This window comes from Staurois parvus, unplaced genomic scaffold (genome assembly GCF_062004578.1).
Source record: "Staurois parvus isolate SC_StPar_1 unplaced genomic scaffold, SC_StPar_1.0 ptg000371l, whole genome shotgun sequence".
Lineage (NCBI taxonomy): Eukaryota > Metazoa > Chordata > Amphibia > Anura > Ranidae > Staurois > Staurois parvus.
In genome coordinates, this window is record NW_028318167.1 from 3,151,683 (window position 1) to 3,173,167 (window position 21,485).

The 21,485-nt window shown below is 41.1% G+C and overlaps 1 protein-coding gene across 3 annotated transcripts in view; it reads right to left on the bottom strand.

Moving 5' to 3' along the window:
* ASPH (aspartate beta-hydroxylase) overlaps nt 1–21,485 on the bottom strand; it is a 257,770-nt gene that overhangs the window by 137,874 nt on the left and 98,411 nt on the right. For all 3 annotated transcript variants that reach the window (XM_089685319.1, XM_089685317.1, XM_089685318.1), the window contains exons 5-9: nt 12,548–12,613; nt 11,505–11,570; nt 7,987–8,043; nt 6,312–6,383; nt 4,073–4,648 (exon numbers count right to left, since the gene is read on the bottom strand). In XM_089685319.1, the coding sequence (XP_089541445.1) occupies nt 4,073–4,648; nt 6,312–6,383; nt 7,987–8,043; nt 11,505–11,570; nt 12,548–12,613 (837 nt within the window). The remainder of the gene's footprint in view (nt 1–4,072; nt 4,649–6,311; nt 6,384–7,986; nt 8,044–11,504; nt 11,571–12,547; nt 12,614–21,485) is intronic.

Genomic DNA, 21,485 nt, shown 5'->3' on the forward strand with positions numbered 1-21,485 from the left:
CTGCTGACGCATATATGTGCATTGCTCTCATAATGAGTTAACACTGAGAAAGCAGCAGGAAGACTGGGCCTCGGAAGCAGGGGTCAAACTTCACAGAACATAAAAACAGAGCCATGCAAAGTCTAGTCCTATCCCCATCTCCGACAACTATAGTAATCTAAGCAGGGGGACTCACTGCACACAATTCCTACATTTTCTTTTTTAATTTTTCCCCACACGTGCCCAACTGTAATAAAAGGGCATACAGAATTTTTCTGAATTTACACTAAGATTGCATTCCGTTTCTGATTTTTTATATACAACATTAACTGTCATTTTTTTCTTTAAATAAGACCAATACATATAGTGTCAGGAAATGCATAATGCAAATAGATATTTGAATATACACAGTTTCGCATGGATGGGGTAATGGAGTGATATCTTTCCTTAAGTCTGCTAAATGAGAGAGATTTTACAGTGTAGGACTAGCTTCAGAGTTTTTCATAAAAGACAACAGACATCCACATTTCCCAGCTCATTTGCGGTTTATGTGAACTCTGTTCTGCTCCTCGTACATTGTTCCCAGTATATACACATTTGGGAAACAATACTGACATCTTGTGGTGCTTGCCATGTCAGGTCTGTAAAATAGACAATGATGCCCAAACAGTACAGAATATACATGTCTATGCCTGGTAGGAGAAGCCAAAAATTATTCAAATATGGAATTAAAGGGCTTTGCATGAGCATGTATTCTCTTGGACTTTTCACATTTTGTATTATTACAACCAGACAGTAAACTGTATTTAATTAGGATTTGTTGTCACTGGACCCTCTGCCCTGATGCAAACGCTGGGATATCAGTCTGGAGGAGTTGGCATTCCTAGGCAGGCTTGATTTGCATGTATACTCCCCCAAGTAATGCCCATCTGTGATGCTGAGACCCAATGACTGAAAAAGCTGACGTCCAATGAATGAAAGTCCTCCAGTTAAAAAATGAGGCAGGCTCTGTTAGACTTCTTGTAGCTGCTAATGCATACTGTGAGAATTAAATTAAAATTAAGGGTAAGCAATTTCATACAGGAGAGGAGATTGTATGCAAGTCTATGAAAGACTGAAAGTAAAGCCGGCCATAGATGAAGCAATTTTCTTTTTTGCAACCAAGGGCTGCAGGAAAGAAAAGCACTTGATTCCCCCAATCAACACAGTCAGTGTTGATGGGGAAATCCCCCCCTTGGAGCCATTGTGTTCTCCCGGCAGAGGGGTGGGGGGAGCCATCCCCACAGGGAGAACACATTAATTACTGCTATGATAGCAATAATCGCATGTAAAATCCAACCAACCGATCAACTTGGGTACATTTGAATGATCGATCAACCAATTTGGGTACATTCAGCCTGCCTATAGATGCTTCAAATGTCCCCCGCTGAATTTGCCAAGATTCAAACCGTCTTAAGGTGTGCCATACAGTAAGCAATTTTCTGAGTTACTGAAAAATTGCTTGATTTCCTCCATCGACACATTCACTTTTGATGGGGGAAATCTCTTCCGTTGTGCCATTGCCGGCATTACTAAATGGCGGACCGCAGGCCACAGCGGACTTGCTGGCTGTCCTGCACAGGCCACAGTGGTCCTGCCATTTAGAAGCCTGTTGTGCCCTGCAGCTGTCGCCACTATCATCCTCGTAGCCCACAGTGGGAGGAAAGACAGCTCAACACGGAGGGTTTGCTTCCCGAGCTCTCAGGCAGCGGATTGGTTGCTAGGTTGGCCCTAGCAACCAATCACCAGCTTGCAGCTCCTGTCCTCTGTACAGACTTCCTGTGCCTCTCGCTCTCTTGTGTAAAGAGGGACAAGAGGGAGGGGGAGGAGGGAATGTGAAGTAAGGCTGCTTAAGACATTAATGGGGGGGTGTGGAGAACTGTAATGTAAAGGGGGGGGGCTAAGGACAGGAATGTAAGGGGAGGGGCTGAGGACTGTAATGTAAGGGGGGGGGCTGACAGTAATGTGGGGGGGCTGAGGGCATTAATAGGGGGCTGAGGACAGTACTGTGAGGGGGGGCATTGGGGACATTAATGGAGACTGAGGACAGTAATGCGAGTGGTGGGACTGAGTACAGTAATGTGAGGGGGGAGCCGAGGACAGTAATGGTGGCCAAGAGCAATTATGTGGTAGCTGAGGACAATTATGGGTGGACTTGTGGACTTAGGACAGTAATAGGGAGGGCTGGGGACAATTATAGCAGGGCTGAGGACAGTAATGAGGGGAGCCAAGGACGGGGGGGGACGGGGGGGACGACAGTTATGTGAAGAGAGATTTTTATGTAAAGGGGAGGGAACTTGCATGCACACATCGCAGGCTGGGCAGCCCATTCCTTTTAAAGTGCTGCCCTACCTCAATGAAAGACAGGGAAGAAGTACCTGACCCTTCTTTTAAAATCACGCTGCACCAAGCTGCTTGGTGTGTGGGAAAGTGTGCCGTAGGTGGCGATGTGTGAGGATGCATTTAGGAATTAATGGCACTCTCGCACATCTGATAAAGTACAGCATATTACTCTGTGGGTGAACGCGATCAATTCCACGTACATTCTCCAGCCACAGAGATATGAACCTAAGAGGAGATGGGGGTTGTAATGTGAAGGATCTGAGTCATGGCACAAAGATGTGATCCGGACCTCTGTTGAGAGAATCTATTACTGACTGGACCTCCATGAATTTTAATTCAGTACCCCTGTGCTATTATGTTCTGACAGGGTGAGGTTTCCCCGCTATCAGAATACAATGATTACTGCTGCCAACTAAGTGAAGCTGGTTGTACTGAAGCTGACCGATAGATTGACTTCAGTACAACCAGCCTGTCAATTGATGAATTGATATTTGACTGGTTCCTGCTGAACTGGCTGAATTTAGATATGTCTATGGGCAGCTTAATGCTGGAGGTATCTAACTTCCAAGTAATAACTACAGCACCATATAGGCAATATTTTGCTTTAAAAGTAATACTTTAGGACAAATCAGTCCTAAGCACCAAAAACCAACACACCTTCACATATAAACCTCAAATTAATCCAATATGTAGAAAGTACAATTATTATTCGCAATCCTCCTGGATTTATCTACTCTACATATAACCTGTAATAAAAAGGAAAGGTCAAACTCATACTTTGACAAATTTATAAGCTACTCAAGTTCTACACAAGCATACAGAACACGGCTTTGGAAGTGTAACCTATACCATTACCTGGCTGGGGGGGATTGAAGCTATAAGCTAAAAGAACAAAAGTCATTTAACACTACTATATATATTCCTGGTTGGGTTCTGGCTGTGAGCTAGTCCCGAGTTGTTGCTGTATAAACAAGTTAGCACAGCTGCTTTCTTACCATGTGCAGGAAATCGAGAAAAACACAGAACTGAGGGAACACAGATATAGGAAATACAAACAAATACTGTATGCATAGTTCAAGCTGTTCTTTTACTCTCTTTCAATAAAAAAAAAAAATCAAATTTCTACCGCACACTACATTGGCTTGAACCACACATTTCCAGGGTTTTGGAACAACTTCTGACTGGTTACGGTGAACAGCATATTTTACCTATGTCACCAACACACCAAGGAGCACATTGCCAAGCTCAAACTTTTATTGCAAGATCACACACATACTTATACAAACCTACCCACGTGATTACTTTTAAATCAAAGTTTGTTATTTGCAGCAAGCTTCTAAGTATCCTGGCTAATTATGTTTCCCAGAATCTTTAAAAAAAAAAAAAAGAAAAGAAACTCGGCTAAATAAGTATATAAAAGTAGGTAATGTGAAATTGCTCAAAATTATTCAACCAAGAAGAAAAAAAACTAATTATAAAATTTCCAAGCTACTACTTTGGATTCAGTTATTTTTACTTGTTACTAATACATAGCTGTTTTCTTGAATTTGCAAATAGTTCAGAGAATATTGCTTATCCTGTCATCCATCCAGTGTACATATTTTGGGGTAAACTGAGTGACTAAGTTACTGACTTCTAAAAACTGCTTCCGCTGTAGTCATGACAGGCACAGATAACAATTATCTAGCATGACATGTAGATATAACATTACCTTCAAAAGGCACAACATCCTCCTCCGCTTGCTCTTCTATTACTGGCTCTTCTACTACTTCCACCTCTTCCTGCTGTTGATATTCTGGCACTTCTGCTTCATCCTGATGATCCTCATATTCATCCTGAGGTTCTGCTTCAGTTTCACCAGCTACCTCTAGCTCTTCATTCTCAGGAATCTCTTCATCTACAGGCTCAGGAATTTCTTCTGCTATCTCAGCAGCAAGTGGCTCTGCTGCCACTTCTTCCACTTCATCCTCTTCATAAACTGGCTCCTCATCTGCTTCCAAGTCAGGCGTATCAGCTTCTAGTTCAGGATCCTCTACCACAGGCTCTTCGTCAGCTTCTTGCCGTTCCTCCTCAGGCTCTTGCTCTTCTGCTTCACCTTCATGGGTTAGCGGCAAGTCTTCTACATCATCATCATCATCATCATCGTCGTCGTCTTCAGAGGCTGGTGGTTCTTGGTCTACAGCTTCTACCCTTTCTTTTACGAAAACTTGCTCTTCAGTTTCAATCTCCTCTTTGATATCTGCTTGTTCTTCAGTTACCAGCTCTGCTTCTTCTGGCTCATCATTTGCTTTTAACATTTCACAAAACAAAGTGTTAGTTGCAACTAAATTAAGAACCCGATTCATTTTGGAGCCATAACATTAAAAGTTCAAGATACAAATGCCACTCACTTAATAGGATATCACTGTTCTACATATTCATTATCTCACCCAGGTTAAATGTGAAATACCACCAATCCTAAGCTCAGAGAGAGACATAAGGTTGAGTATGGAATAGGAACAGAAGTCTTAAACTGTATGTAATCTCCAACAATAAACTTCTCTTATTTGGTTCATTTTGGTCTGGTAAATACACCATTGAAAGGGTTGTGTTACATCTATTCAATAAGCAAAAACGTATACCTCTTTATCCTTCTAGAAATCTTGCTAGCTGATAACTGTGTGCCCTCTTTCAACTATTATCAATTAAACTGTTCCTAACTGAGGACAACAGAGCCCATCCCCTCTTTGTTATGGAGAAGAGGAAAGGGGTGACAATGCTGCTTCTTCATAGATACACAGTATGCAGATTGAGCGCTGTCACTCTAGGAAGCAAAATGTGTTACTAGCATGACTTTCAGATGAAATTAAAGGGGAAAGCATGAAAAAGAAAAAATTAATGCAGCCACCACCTTTAAAGATTGGTAAACTGCAATAGAACTCATTTTTGTAATTGTGTTTAGATACACTGTATACAAAATATTTGCCAAAAGAAAACAGGCAAGCAAAAGTTTTATCTTTTAGCATCCAAATGTTTTACTTATGGTATACTGTATACAAAATTGGAGCTAAATTTACTTTTCTTGCAACAGTCCCTGTACCTCACCAATGCCGATATCTCCTTCTAGGTGCCAGTCTTCTTCATTGGCCGCTGTGGGATGATGTCGCTCCTGTACATGTGCAGGAGTAAGTCATACTGGCACACACATGTGGAAGAACGCTGTGATCAGGCAGGTAGGTTTATTTTATTGCAGAAGATGCATTGCATGTCTCCTCTGCTATAAACAGCCTGCCTGATTGCCATTTGTAACAGTGATCTAGAATCAAATTCTAGCTACTAAAATACATTTTACAGAATTAAAGGGACATACAAAACTGCCAGATAGTTGTCTAGCCTTAGTTTAATAAACTGAGTCTAAGCAGTAAGACAAATGATAGACAGGGGTGCAGAAACTTGAATGGTTATATCACCCAAATTCCTTCTTAAATGAAGAACTGGCTATCTTAAAAAAAAAATGAAATAGTTGCCTGAAGTTCCAAAACCACTAATGAACATTCTTTATTAAAGGATCTGCCATGCACTCTAAAATGATTCGCTTGATCTGGCCAAGATCAGCAGATCAGACACTAACCTAATTAAAAAAAAACAGCAACGTGGATAGACACACAAGGGGTTACTTACTAAAACTAGAGAGTGCAAAATCTGGTGCAGCTCTGAATAGAAACTAATCAGCTTCCAGGTTTTATTGCCAAAGCTTAATTGAACAAGCTGAGGTTAGAAGTTGACTGGCTACCATGCACAGCTGCACCAGATACTGAGTGATCCAGTTTTAGTAAATCTACCCCATACTAATCAGCAATCATCTTTAATTTTTATGACTGAATGAAATTTGATTTAAGTTTGCATTTAACTGCTGTGTAAGCAAATAAACTGAAAAGAATTTCATAATCTATCTTTCAGTAATATCTTACCAGGCTCTGCATTCAGCGATTTGTGAACACTGGGCTCCACTGCATCTTCTAAATTAAATTCACTCACTTCATCTACAGAAAACATTTATATTATCTGAATGTCTTTTTATTTAAACATACAAAATCATGCATAATCTATGTTATTATATAAAATACAGTGCGAGTCAAAAAGGATGGTGCAAAAGTAAAGCTGGTTTATACATAACAGGCTGAACCTAACCACTTCCAGCCCTGGATGATTCTGACATTTTTCTCCTAACCCTAAGTAAAAAGCATATTTTTTTTGCTAGAAAATTACTCAGAACCCCTCAAACTATACTACTAATATACAAACTATATATTTTAAGCAGAGGCCCAAGAGAATAAAATGGTGAGTGCTGCAATTTCTTATGTCACATGTAATTGACCAGCAATTTTTCAAAATTTTTTGGGGAAAAGATGCACTTTAATAACTTTTTATGCAAAAAAACACAATATAAAACTCATTTTTTTAACATATAAAAGATGATGATATGGCAGGTAAATAGATACCTAAAATGTCACACTTTAAAACTGCACACCCTCATAGGATGGTGACAAACTTTTGATAGTTAAAAATCTCCATGGGCAACATTTAAAAAAAATGTTACAGGGTACCAGTTTAGAGTTACACAGGAGGTCTAATGCTAGAATTATTGTTCTTGCTATAACATTCGCTGTAATGCCTCACATGTGTGTGCGCGCGACCTAAATATACGTTCACTTTCGTGCGTGAGCATGAACACTTGTTTATTAGATTTTTACTTTGTCCCTTTAAATTTTTTTTTTAATCACTCATCCTATCACAAGAAATGTAAACATCCTTTGTGATAGAAAGAAGGCATTACAGGTCCTCTTTATGTAGATATCTGGGTTCTATAAGACTCCAGATCTCTCTTCTACCCTGAAAAGCATGAAATTAAAAACACACACACACACACTTGTGTTCTGCTTTCCAGAACTAAAAGATGGCAGTGTTTACATCTACCAGACCCGGAAATACATCAAGTGGCTCAGAGCTATGTGGAAGAGGACATCACCCTTGAAACATGCAAGATGCGCCCTACTTTGTGGACACGTATCTGGAGGTGTGATGAAAATTGTGGATACACTTAACCTACAGTATTTCCTTTGTAAGTATAATGAATTTTTTTTATTCAATCTTAAGGTAATGCACTAGGCTGCTGCATCTCCTTCTATGCTTGTTTTTTGCAAAACAGAAATTTTACCAGTGATGAAGCCTATATAACCTCATATCATTATGCATCAAATCACTGGTATATCACCTTTGTAAGTGGCTCCAAATTTTTGTACATTGGGGAAAGCCAGTATCTTTAAAGGGATATGCCATCTGAAGATTTATCAACACCCATCGACAGTTAAAAAGATGAAACAATCAGCTTTATTCAAAGAAAAAAAAACTACAGTTTACCCATAGCGAGATTATTAGACACAGTTCTCAAACCCAAAGAGGAAATTGCAATAATGAATTTACCCTCTCTATAGAAACCCAATCTAGTTCCTACAACTGTTCTGCCTATTCTCAAGCAGAGCAGAGCCTGCAGTCACAAAAAAATAAAATAAAAAGTGAAATGTGTCATGTATAGCAAAACTGTCTGAAAAATTCTACACAGTCATAACATCAAAAACAACTTACCATCTTCAGCCTGATGTGCTTCATGATCATCCAGAGCTTCCTCTAGATCACTGATATCTGAAAGGATACCAAGTTTCTAAATGAACTAAAATAGGAGAACAGGCATTTTCTGACAACAAGCAATTAATCATTACTAGAATCACCAATTGGGAAATAAGGGAGCCTAAGGGGTTGAAAAATTTGTAACCACCCTCCAAAAATATGCTAGGCCTATTAGATGCTTTCAGGCATTCAGTGTAAACTGTGGACATATCTCTGCATCCAGGAGAGACACCTGTAGCGTACAGCCACCCACAGTAATACAATTCTGTACATGGGTACACACCATGTTTGTGTAAGTTAGGGAAAGAATCCCTGAATTCACAAAAGCCATGTCCAGGGGAATACGTTCATGCATGTGTTAATGCAGGCACTGCGTATACTCGTGTATAGCTAGAGTACAGCCATTCATTACTATGCAAGGCTGTAGGATGCAGCTGTCTTCCCCAGGCATAAAAATGCACCTGAAAATATTCTGCATGCCTATAAGTGTAGCAAACTAGCTCATCAGAGTTAGAGCGGAGTTCTCCTTTTCCCTTTTTTCTCTTTTTATTCAAGATATTTCTCATTCCTCAGCCTCATTCCCTACCCCCCTGCAGTCCTGAGAGGCAAACGTTATCTCCTGACAGATGGTGTGGGTCAACCAGGTTAAGACATCCTGAGTCCAGGTGCCAGGCAGTCTGCTGAAGGGTAACCTTCGTCACCCAAAACTGTGTAGGCCCACACATCATAAAACTGACCAGCAATTAATTGAACATTCCTCAGGTCAAATGTGTGTTTCATGTCATGGATTATGAAGCTGTTAGTTTTAACAGAGTCCACTGACATTCTGCCCAACATATTGTATTGGGCAGACTCAGAGCCACCCCCCCTTGCCAGGGTGGGGGAATTTTAAAAAGGGACAGGCTGCAAGCCTAAGAGTTAGAGTTTTACACAGATCTCCCAGCTAACATCGAAGGAGGAGATAAAGAATCGTCCTGCTCTGCAACTTGGATCTGCAAACCCAGGCTAAGGGCAAGTAACTTAACCCTGTAATCTTCTTCCCAATTCTCTCTTTGCTGTATCTTTATATACAAATATATATATTTTTGTGACATCTCTTTGTAAATATTTTATTGCACCTGTTTGACTCTTTTCGTAATAAATCTTTCTTTCTGAAAGGGTTAAACTGTTTTTAAGCACTTACCTGCAATTCACAAATTCCTGCCTTTTGAAGAGACGCTACGGTGTTTGTTTATTCCCTGCTCAATTGACCATATTGGACAGGTGACTTTTCAATCATTATAGTGTATTTCTGACAGAGTCCGTCTTCTCTGTACATTTCAAGACTGTGGTGGCAGTAGAAGGGTTAGTTGCGTATTTAACCCGACCCAGTAACAAGCGCATTCAGGCTGCAGGCACCGATTGTAGCCCATTAGCTGGACAATCGCTGTGCGGGGTGCAGCTGGGTGGGGCCTTGTTACGCGCGTCACACCACGGTTTTAGATCGACCGGTTCTTCGGTCACGAGTTTGGTGAGGTCTGGGGTCTGACGCCGTGGGCATGATGTATTACTGTTAGTCACGGTCGTGCGATTATCGCATGTTGGTGGCGGCGACCGTGGATCCGTGACAATAAGCATCTGCGTTCATGAGGTCTTATACTGCACTATAATAAATCTTGATATGAAAATACTGATTATGAACCAAGCCCTTTAAAAAAGCTTCAGTACTGCATACCTGGATGTAAAATCTATTTAGACATTGGGACCGGTTCTGCAATGTGCTTGCAAATGGGTACCCCAAAACCTAGAGATAACTGGCTTTGTAACCCAAGAAAAAAATCTCATCTCTTATATAAAAAGATATGTAATGATTTTCATGAATACCCAACATCAAAACAAATTAAATATATAAACTACGCTTTGGTAAACAGAAAACCAAAAATTAAAAAATAGAAAAAGCTGCAAACACAGTATGAGATATTATCACAGAACAGAAAATTGTGTTGCACCAATTCATAAATGAAAAAAATAATATTAAATGTGCAAATAAAGCAATAAGTGATATACATGAATGTCCAAATCCACAACATCAAAATGGCTTCCCGCAGACTTCCAGTTGTGCATTGACGTCACAGCGAGCTCTAACCTATGCGATTCATCACATCTGACCCAAAGGCTGTCAAATGTAATGAAACGTGGAGAGGAGCCTGTAGTGATGTCATTGTGCAACCAGAAGTCTGTGGGAAGCCACTTTGAGCTTACCACCCGATGTTTACAAGCGCTTTTACTTCTTTTAACCAAGCACTTTCACCCCATTCCTGTCCAGGCCAATTTTCAGCTTTCAGTGCTGTCACACTTTGAATAACTATTTGTGGTCATGCAACACTGTACACATTGTTATAATTTATTGGAGACATATAGAGCTTTCTTTTGGTGGTATTTAATCATGACTGGGTTTTTTTTATTTTTTGCTAAACAAATGAAAAAAAAAAAAACTTTTTCTTAGTTTCTGTTATAAAATTATGCAAACAGGTAATTTTTCTCCTTCACCGATATTTTCTGATGAGACTGCACTGATGGCCACTGTTGGGACTGCACTGATTGACACTGTTGGGGCTGCACTGGACTGTCTCTAATTTTTTTTCAATATACTTGCCGATTACCGGCTCTCCTCTTTCCTAACGCTGTGACAGAATGAGGAAAGTGCAGCCGATAACCGGCAACTGTATTTACTTTACATTGTGATCAGCTGTGTCACTCGACACAGCTGATCATGTGTTAAAAGGGCGCTGTGACTTGCCCTTTACTGTGTCATGCGATCAGCTGTGTCCGATGGACACAGCGATCACAGAGCTCGCCAGGTGCATGCCCCAGGGGGTATACGGAATGGAATGGTTCTGAAGGAGGTCATATGCCGCCCTACCAGTACTAGACGACCACACTGTAGCCGTCATTCGGCTATAGTCCGATCATCAAGTGGTTAAATAAGACTGCCATGTTGACCTGCAATTAGGGCACATATTGACCTTTCTAAAATTAAGTCATATAGATCTGGTAAGCCTTGCATGGTGTTACTTGGTTTAGGATCAACTTTCTGAGAGATACCCTTACTGTATCTCATAGCTCTCATTGGAGTGGTACTCTACTCATCACATCCTCGTTTTTGGCACTTTAATATTTTTTGACTTCACTTGTGGATTTGGACATTCAGCTTAGTAGCATTATTGTATATCACTTATTTTATTTTCACAATAATATTTTTTGCATTTATGAATTAGCGTAGTTAAACACAATTTTCTATCATCTCCTAGATTGTAAGCTCCAAGGAGCAGGGCCCTCGAACCCCTCGTGTATTGTTTTGTTACTGTATTGTCTCATGTTCTGTCCCCCACTACAATGTACAGCGCTGAGCAAACCCTTTGGCGCTATATAAATATTGTATAATAATAATCATTACATATCATAAAACTTAAATGCTGGTTTTATTAAATGCTTACCTTCATCTAGTAAATCTGACTCTAGGTCATCATTCCCAACATCTTCCAGGTCTTGATCGCTTATACCTATTATAAAATTGGAGAGAATGTACAATATTCTTATTGCCATTCAAAGCAAATACCAATTATATTAGATCAATGTACAAGAATAAGATCACAGTCTTCTCTATCAACTGCAATAAGGCATACATTATCTATAGTAATCCTCTCATTTAGATGAATACTATGCAAGCTGTGCACTGCATGCTGCAAGCCAGAACTCCCATATGTCTATTATAGAATGCTCATGGGAATCAGAAATAACTTTTTTCTCCTTTTGGAGAGACTAAATTTTTTTTGGTCATATACGTCAGGTGAGAGCACAACTGGTGAAGGAGCATAGTGTATATATTTGGTGTGACAATATTAATCAATTTTTGTAATACACTATAGAAGGCACTATAGGACCACAGACTATTTTTTGAGGATTTCTTCGGAGGATTTTTTTGTATGAAGATATGCATGCAGCACTAGTGTGATTGTGAATATCACATTGTGGAATTATGTTAGGACTTAATTTTTATATTTTTTATTGGCTTGCACTTATTGATTTGTGTGTATATGAACAGTGGAGCGCGACACAAAGTGGCTTTTTATTTGATTAAGACACATTGGTATGGGTAAGACATGCATTTCTTTTGAATTTTTTGTTGCTATTCTGTCTCTCAGTGTTACAATACACCTACCATTCGATTTTTTTTAGACTAATCATTTCTTTGTGAGTGGGAAAACATTCAAAATCAGCAGGGGATCAAATATTTATTTCCTTCACTGTATCTCATACCTCTCATTGGAGTGGTACACTACTCATCACATCCTCGTTTTTGGCACTTTAATATTTTTTGACTTCACTTGTGGATTTGGACATTCAGCTTAGTAGCATTATTGTATATCACTTATTTTATTTTCACATTAATAATATTTGCATTTATGAATTAGGGCAATTAAACACATTTTCTATTACATATCATAAAACTTAAATACTGGTTTTATTAAATGCTTACCTCCATCTAGTAAATCTGACTCTAGGTCATCATTCCCAATATCTTCCAGGTCTTGATCGCTTATACCTATTAAAAAATTGGAGAGATTGTACAATATTTTTATTGCCATTCAAAGCAAATACCAATTATATTAGATCAATGTACAAGAATAAGATCACAGTCTTCTCTATCAACTGCAATAAGGCATACATTATCTATAGTAATCCTCTCATTTAGATGAATACTATGCAAGCTGTGCACTGCATGCTGCAAGCCAGAACTCCCATATGTCTATTATAGAATGCTCATGGGAATCAGAAACAACTTTTTTCTCTAGTACTTCCTTTTGACTAAATAATTTTTCCATATTTTTGATGCTTTAAAAAATCCACTGCTGACACTGGAATGGTGTATGTAGTATTTAAATCAAATTAAAAATGATAATTCCGAAAAATATATTGCATCTTACCAATTCTTAGATGTGGTGGCATTTTTCCCCTCTTTTATTTTACATAGTGATCTGGCCAGCAAGTCGTATTTTTTCCAACATCCTTTAAAATATCAAACTAGTCTGGTAAAAGTGGCAGTCAGAAGGTTGAGACAAACCATTTAACACTGACAGGGGAGCTTTTATTCATTTATGTAAAACCTGCATCTCAAAAGAGACCGAAAAAAAAAAAAAAAAAAAAAAAAAGGCAGGAAGTGTGTTATTGGCTAGATCACCAGGTGAAAATAAGGAAAAAAAACCCTTCGAAAGAACACTAAAGCAGCTACCTCATCTAAGTACTGGTCCGTTGAAATGGTTTTTTCTTTCTTTTTGTTTCGGTGTAGATACGCTAGTCATGAGATGTCACCAATCAACTTAAACAATGGGTATTTTTTTGCATCCTAGTGCAAGTTTACAATGTTCTTTCAGTATTTTCTACATATAGTGATATTGTTTTGATGATTCAATGTTCAGATGAAAGGAATTTTCTTAGAGTTGAATTCTGGCATTAAAAATATTGCCTAGGTGTAAGAGGCAGCTTATTCTTACTAGAATCTTGGTTTTCTTTGTGTACTTTTGTAAAATCTGTGCAACAATCCAGTATTACAGGCTTTCTGTAATAGAGATCGGTAACTGCTGTCCTCTCTTTGTGCAGGGTGACGGGTGACCCCCCCCCCCCTTGTTTTCTATAGATCACCTATAGTAAGTGGAGCTGCTGGGTCCCTCCTAACAGCTCTGCTTTCAGTATAGGCGAAGCAGAGCGATGTGACTGCAATGTTTGCAAGGTAATAACTGGATTTGTAAAGGCATTTGGTGCCTACAAAGTGAATTTATCTTTTTTTATAGGAGATATATATATATATATATATATATATATATATACTTAGTTCACTTTTTAGGAGCATGTTACAGCCATATTTAGGGTGCAATATGTAACAGGCTCCTATGCAGCGACCTCTGGTCTCCAGCACTCCCCCTCTCCCTGCACCTGCTGTCACAATCTGAAAACAGCACAGCCATGCGGCGCTCTGCCCACAGGGCTGCAATATTAATTCACAGTTAGTTTCCTGTCAATGAATTAGACAAATACTGTCAGCCATTGTGGCTAACAGCTTGTAGTTCTCAATGAACTGCGAGGGCACTTATGCGTGCTCTCACAGTCCATTGATTCTCCCTGCCCATACTTGCAAAAATGTGAATTTTATATTTTTTTTTACAAAAGCTGAACTTATCCTTTAACCACTTCCTGCCCCTAGGACATCATAGGACATCTTTGAGTTGAAGTGGCTATACCGGGAAGATACCAGCACCTGCAGGCATCATCCCAATATCAAACGTTTCAGCCAGCGATTTCCTCTTGTCAGAAGTGATTTGAGTTGCTGAAAAGCCAGCCACTCGATCACTTCTGTGGGTGGCAGCATAATGCCCCCTCCCACCGTATTCTTTCCCAGGCTCTCTCGTCTGATCACAGACTGCTGTGACCAGCAGCAATACACAGAGGAAATTATGTCATTTCTACATTCCTCATACTAAAGCCCCGCCAACACTCCGCACCTTTGACCTTACTACCATAGGAGAAGTCTCCAAGATCCTCTCTGATGCCTGCCTCACCACCTGCCCCCTCGACCCTATCCCCTCACAACTCCTACGACCTCCCTCCTCCTCCATCCTACGCTCCCTCACCCACATCTTTAATCTCTCCCTCTCCTCCGGCACTTTCCCCTCCCCTCTGAAACACGCACACATCACCCCCATACTTAAAAAGCCCTCCCTGGACCCCAATGACCTGAACAACCTCAAACCCATCTCCCTGCTCCCATTTACATCCAAACTCCTTGAGCGCCTAGTCTACACCCGCCTAAGCTCTCACCTCAACCACAACAACCGTTGTCCCCTACAGTCCGGCTTCCGTCCCCCACAGTCCACCGAAACGGCCTTACTTAAACTCTCCAACGACCTGTTAACCGCCAAAGCTAATGGCCACTATTCAGTGCTCCTACTCCTTGACCTCTCTGCAGCCTTCGACACAGTCGACCACCCCCTCCTTCTCAAAAAACTACACTCCCTTGGCCTCAGAGATTCTGCTCTCTCCTGGCTCTCATCCTACCTGTCACAACGCTCTTTCAGTGTTACCTATAATGCTACCACCTCCCCCTCACTCCCCCTCTCTGTTGGGGTCCCTCAAGGCTCCGTCCTCGGGCCCCTTCTCTTCTCCATTTACACCTCCTCCCTTGGCCAACTCATACACTCTCACGGCTTCAACTACCACTTATATGCCGACGACACACAAATCTATCTCTCAACCCCCCACCTCACCACCTCAGTCTCTGCCCGAATCACACACCTACTGAGCGACATATCAGACTGGATGTCGCTCTACTTCCTTAAACTGAACCTCTCCAAAACCGAGTTTCTTGTCTTCCCCCCCAGCCTGGACACCACCCCCCATTGACTTCACCATCACATCCAACACCACCACCATCAAACCCGCCCCGCAGGCCAGAGTACTTGGTGTCATTCTGGACTCAAACCTATCCTTCCAGCCCCAAGTCCAATCTTTAACAAGCTTGTGCAGACTCAACCTCCGCAACATTGCCAAAATATGCACGTTCCTAACCCCAGAAACCACTAAACAGCTCATCCACTCCATCATCATATCACGACTCGACTACTGCAACTCCCTCCTCACTGGCCTGCCTCGCCGCTGGCTATCCCCGCTTCAGTCGATCCTGAAGACGGCTGCCAGACTCATTCACCTTTCCAACCGCTCCATTTCCGCCACCCCCCTCTGCCAATCCCTCCACTGGTTTCGGATTGCGCAATGGATCAAATTCAAAATCCTAACACTGACGTACAAAGCCGCCCACCATACTGCCCCGAACTACATCACTGACCTAATATCCAAGTACCACCCAGCACGCACACTCCACTCCTCACAAGATCTCCTTCTCTCTAGTTCCCTGGTCTCCTCCTCCCATGCCCGCCTCCAGGACTTCTCCAGGGTGTCACCCATCCTCTGGAACTCCCTGCCCCAACCCATCAGATTATCACCTACTCTCCTCTCCTTTAGGCACACCCTGAAAACCCACCTCTTCAGGGAAGCCTACCCCACCCCCTGCTAACTTGCCAACCTCCTCCACTCTTCCTACCACCCCATCGCCACAGCTATCTCCTCCTGTGCCACCATCCCCTCCCTCCTAGATTGTAAGCTTGAAAGAGCAGGGCCCTCGATCCCCTCATGTTTTGCATTATATTGTTGTTCTGTCACATGTTCTGTCCCCCTTTGTAATGTACAGCGCTGAGCGAACTATTGGCGCTTTATAAATACTGTATAATAATACTGTATTATAATAATAATAATTCCTCCCGGTCTGTGACCCCGTAAACCGGAAGCGATAATTATATAGTTACTTCCGGTTTTGGCTCTTTACCTGGCCCTTAGCGGCCAGGAAAGCAGACAGTTGGACCGATCCAAGTCTGATCGGCTGCACAGGAGAACAGAGTAGAGATCTGGGGTATCCCCAAATTTCTCCATAAAGAGGACCTGACATGACCCATGCTTTCACAAGGGATGTTGTTCATCCCTTGTGAAAGCAATAAAGTTGATAAAAAGAGACCAGAGGGGAGGTCAACACCGGCAGCTCACACAATGCTCTCAGTACACACACCATGTCCTGAACAGCTGTAAACAGCCAGCAAACATCTCTAGTTGTGAGGGGACAGAGTGTTTTTGCATTAACTTAAAATGGGCCTGAACTCAAAAAGTGAAGATTTAACATGTTATAGTGAACGCCTAGAAATGTTAATTGTGCCTAAGCAGTACCCCGACAAGGATATCCTTTATTTAGAATGTCTTCAAAAAATATCACTGCACTTCTTAGTATGTATATGTGCCTAGGCATGCCTGTGCTTACTGGCTCATAGCTTTGCAGTGTGAGATCCAAGGCCCTGCTGCCTCTAACTGCTAGTCTCAGAAGATTTGGTTAGAATACTATAGTGCCATTCATTTAACTCCTTGCTTGAGGCTCTGACATTAGGATGCAAAGCCCTGCCTCTACCAAGATGGCAGCCTCCACCCAGACAGTGCAGAACGAGGCATGGAAAGTCAGTAATGGGGAAAATATCAGACAAAGTGAGACTACAGGCAACACTGCACCGTGTCCTTCAAGCTGTGTTTTGTTTTTTGAGGGGGGCACAACTTTTAGAATTTAGTTTCTCTTTAATTTTCTATATATTAACCACTTCCTGCCCTATAGCAGCTTTACTGCTACAGGGCGGCCGCTGTACGCAAAATCTCACACACACGCACACACGTGATTTTGCATTTCCAGGTAGGGGACATGCATGTGCGCCATCCTCCCCGCACGGTCATTGGCTCCCGTAGGTGTCAATCCCTGGGTCCAGCCCAGCGATTCATGGCCGAAACTCTGATCAAAAAGGAGCAGCTGACAGGAGAGAGATCTACAAGTGTAAACACCATAGATCTCTCGGTCAACAGTGAGGTGCTAGTTTTCATCTCTCTGCAAACAGGGAGATAAAAGCCACAAGTCCCCTAGTAAAACACAACACAGTACACAATCTAATCACTCCCAAGCACACAGTTAACCCTTTGATCGCCCCAGATGTTAACCCCTTTCCTGCTCCGTGTCATTAGTACAGAGTGGGTGCTTTCTACTAGCACTGATTACTGTATTAGTGTCAGTGGAGATGTCACTGCCAGTTAATCAGTTCCCACCCAGTGTCAGTGTGGCCGCAGTACTATCGCAGTCCCACTATAAGCTGCTGATCGCTGTCATTACTAGTGTAAAAAGAGAATAAATAAAAAATTCCAGAATATACACCGCCATTTGTAGACGCTATAACTTTCACACAAACCAATCACTATACACTTATTGGAATTTTATTTTTTACCAAAGACATGTAGCAGAATATAATTTGGCTTAAATTTATTTTTTACTGGATAAGTTTTATAGCAAAAAGTAAAAAATTTGTTTTTTTTTAAATCTGTCTTTTTTCATCAAGTACCGCCAAAAGAGAGCAGTATTTGCGTAAAAAATAATAAAATGTAATTTCTGTACAGAGTTGCATGACCGCGCAATTGTCAGTTAAAGTAAAAAAAATAGAAAAAAAAATGGCCTGATCATGAAGGGGGCTAAATCTTCTGGAGGGCAAGTGATTAATCTGCGCTGAATCTACAGGACACAAACAGCAATATGTATCCTGTATTTTCAAGAGGAAAAATCCATTTGACAACTTAACCCTTTCCAGCCCACTCCAGCATCGCTAGAAATAGTTGAGAACGCCTAGGAGATGTTAGGCTCCGCGATCATGTCTCCGCCATATGTCTGCAACAGCCCAGTCTTTATGCTGAAAGAATACAGTGAATATGCTCTCAGCACAAACAATGACCACCCAGCAACGCATATGTGTGGCCTATGGGTGTTAGAGCCCACCCTTTTGCCGCCACACGTGTCATGTGGTGACAGAGGGGTAAAGAGGTTCTCTTGTTCCTCGTCTGGGTTTAGGGAGGCTTCTTGGCTAGGATACAGTGAAAAAAATCAGGCTCTGAGGTTTACTACACAGTTAGGTACTTTAATGACATTGTTTACTGGCTTAGAGGTGCAAATAAAATATGCTGATGGAAAGGATCTAGAACATGTCTGATTAAGTGAAATACTATTATTTATACAGTAAGTAATACCACCATAGATTATTCATTGGGGAATACTCGATTGCTTTAGTGGATCAAGAAGGATTTTTTTTTTTATTGTTTTCCCATCTGTTGGAGCAAATTGGACCATGCTTTATAACTGCCTTCGTCTTTCTCTGGATTAACTGTGGGTTTAGGTTTTTTTTTATATGCATTTTTTTAAAATGTAGGTTTCATTTTTCTATTGGTTGGACTTAATAGACTTGTATCTTTTTTCAACCTAACATAGCAACTATAATTCTGAGTGAATACTTACGCATTTCATTAACTAGTTGAAAAACACACATTGTACCGTGTGCATTGTAATTCCACTCATTTAAAATGGCAGCTCAGGGCATACTGTAGGCACAGTAGCTGTCATCACTATAATGAATAGTGTTAAGTTGCACTGCCAACTCACTCGCCATTACACTGGCACAAAATGTAAAGGGGCCAGATATTTTATACACAAGAAGCTCACTTGTGTCATTTAGTGTAGAACAGTATAATTATCTCAATGTTTTACTTTGCTAGGCCCATTAAAGTGGATCCAACCCATCAACTGAACGGTTTCCCAAAATACATTCAAGGCATGCCATGAATGATACAGTGAAGGAAATAAGTACTTGATCCCCTGCTGATTTTGAATATTTGCCCACTCACAAAGAAATGATCAGTCAAAAAATCGAATAGTGGGTGAATTGTAACACTTAGAGACAGAATAGCAACAAAAAAAAAAAAATCAAAAGAAATGCATGTCTAACAAATTATGCACTGATTTGCATGTTCATTAGGGAAATAAGTATTTGATCCCCTTCAAAAAACATGACTTAGTACTTGGTGGCAAATCCCTTTTTGGTAATCACAGAAGTCTTATGTTTCCTGTAGTTGGCCACCAGGTTTGCACACATCTCAGGAGGGATTTTGGCCCTCTCCTCTGGGCAGATCCTCTCCAAGTCATTAAAGTTTGGTGGCTGACATTTGGCATCTCAAACTTTCAGCTCCCTACACAGATTTTCATTCAGAATAAGGTCTGGAGACTGGCTAGGCCACTCCAGGACCTTAATGTGCTTCTTCTTGAGCCACTTATTTGTTGCCTTGGTCGTGTGTTTTGGGTCACTGTCATGCTGGAACACCCATCCACGACTCCTTTTCAATGCCCTGGTTGAGGGAAGAAGGTTCTCACCCAAGATTTGACGATACTGTGCCCTGTCCATTATCCCTTTGATGTGCTGCAGTTGTCCTTTCCCCTTAGCAGAAAAACACCCACAAAGCAGAAGGTTTCCACCACCTTGTTTGACAGTTGGGATGGTGTTCTTGGGGTTATAGGCAGCATTCCTCCTCCTCCAAACATTGAGAGTTGAGTTGATGCCAAAGAGCTCGATTTTGGTCTCATCTGACCACAACACTTTCAACCAGTCCTCCTCTGCATCAGTCAGATGTTCAGTGGCAAACTTCAGGCATGTGCTTTCTTGAGCAGAGGGACCTTGCAGGCACTGAAGGATTTCAATCCTCGTCGGCGTATGTTACCAATTGTTTTCTTGGTGACTGTGGTCCCAGCTGCCTAGAGATCATTGACAAGATCCTCACGTGTAGTTCTGGGACGATTCCTCACTGTTCTCATGATCATGGACACTCCATGAGATGAGATCTTACATGGTACACCAGACCTAGGGAGACTGACATTTGTTTTGTGTTTCTTCCATTTGCGAATGATTGCATTAACTGTTGTCACCTTCTCAACAAGCTGCTTGACGATAGTTTGGTAGCCCAGTCCAGCCTTGTGTAGGTCTACAATCTTGTCCATGGCATCCTTGGACAGCTCTTTGGTCTTTGCCATGGTGGAGAGTTTGGAATCTGATGGTTTGATTACTCCTGTGGACAGGTGTCTTTTATACAGGTAACAAAAAAATGAGATTAGCAGCACTCCCTTTAAGAGACTGCTTCTAATCTCAGCTTGTTACCTGTATGAAAGACACCTGGTAGCCAGAAATCCTGAATGATAGGGGATCAAATACTAATTTTCCTCATGAACATGCAATCAGTGCATAATTTGTTAGACATGCATTTCTTTTGAATATTTTGTTGCTATTCTGTCTCTCAGTGTTACAATACACCTACCAATCGATTTTTAGATTGATCATTTCTTTGTGAGTGGGCAAACATTCCAAATCAGCAGGGGATCAAATACTTATTTCCTTCACTGTAACTGTCAGTCAGTGTGCTCACAACTGAACTATCAAGCCATCAAAAAGGATGGTGTCATAAATGATCGTACGTACAGCACCAAAGCATCTGCAGATCAAACAGAAGCAAAGATGGCAACTTCCTTGACTGTAAAAGGATAGGAGGGTTCTGCTTTAAATAACATGCAAAATAAAACAACTCTGCAAACAGCCTCAACAAATAGCTACTACATTCACTTTTCATCAGCATACATCAGTCAAAACAATCAGAGATGGTTGCTGTTGGGTACTAAACTTAGCAGATGGTTCTAAACTTTATTATACAAGCCTGCACATAGTACAATATTTGAGCAAGTTAGGCTTCGTACAATTATTGCTCATGCTCAATTCATCTCAAACAAACTGTACCATGCAGATAAATCTCTGCGCTGCAGCTGGGTCTCCACTCATTACAGAGCACTTTATGTAATGAACATTCAACTTCACTTGTATCAAGTCCATTCTGACTCCGCTCCCTCCACGTGCACTCATTCAGCAGTACAATGCATCCAACCATTGATCTAAATTGTAAATCAATCCCTACGGCCTGCTTGATGC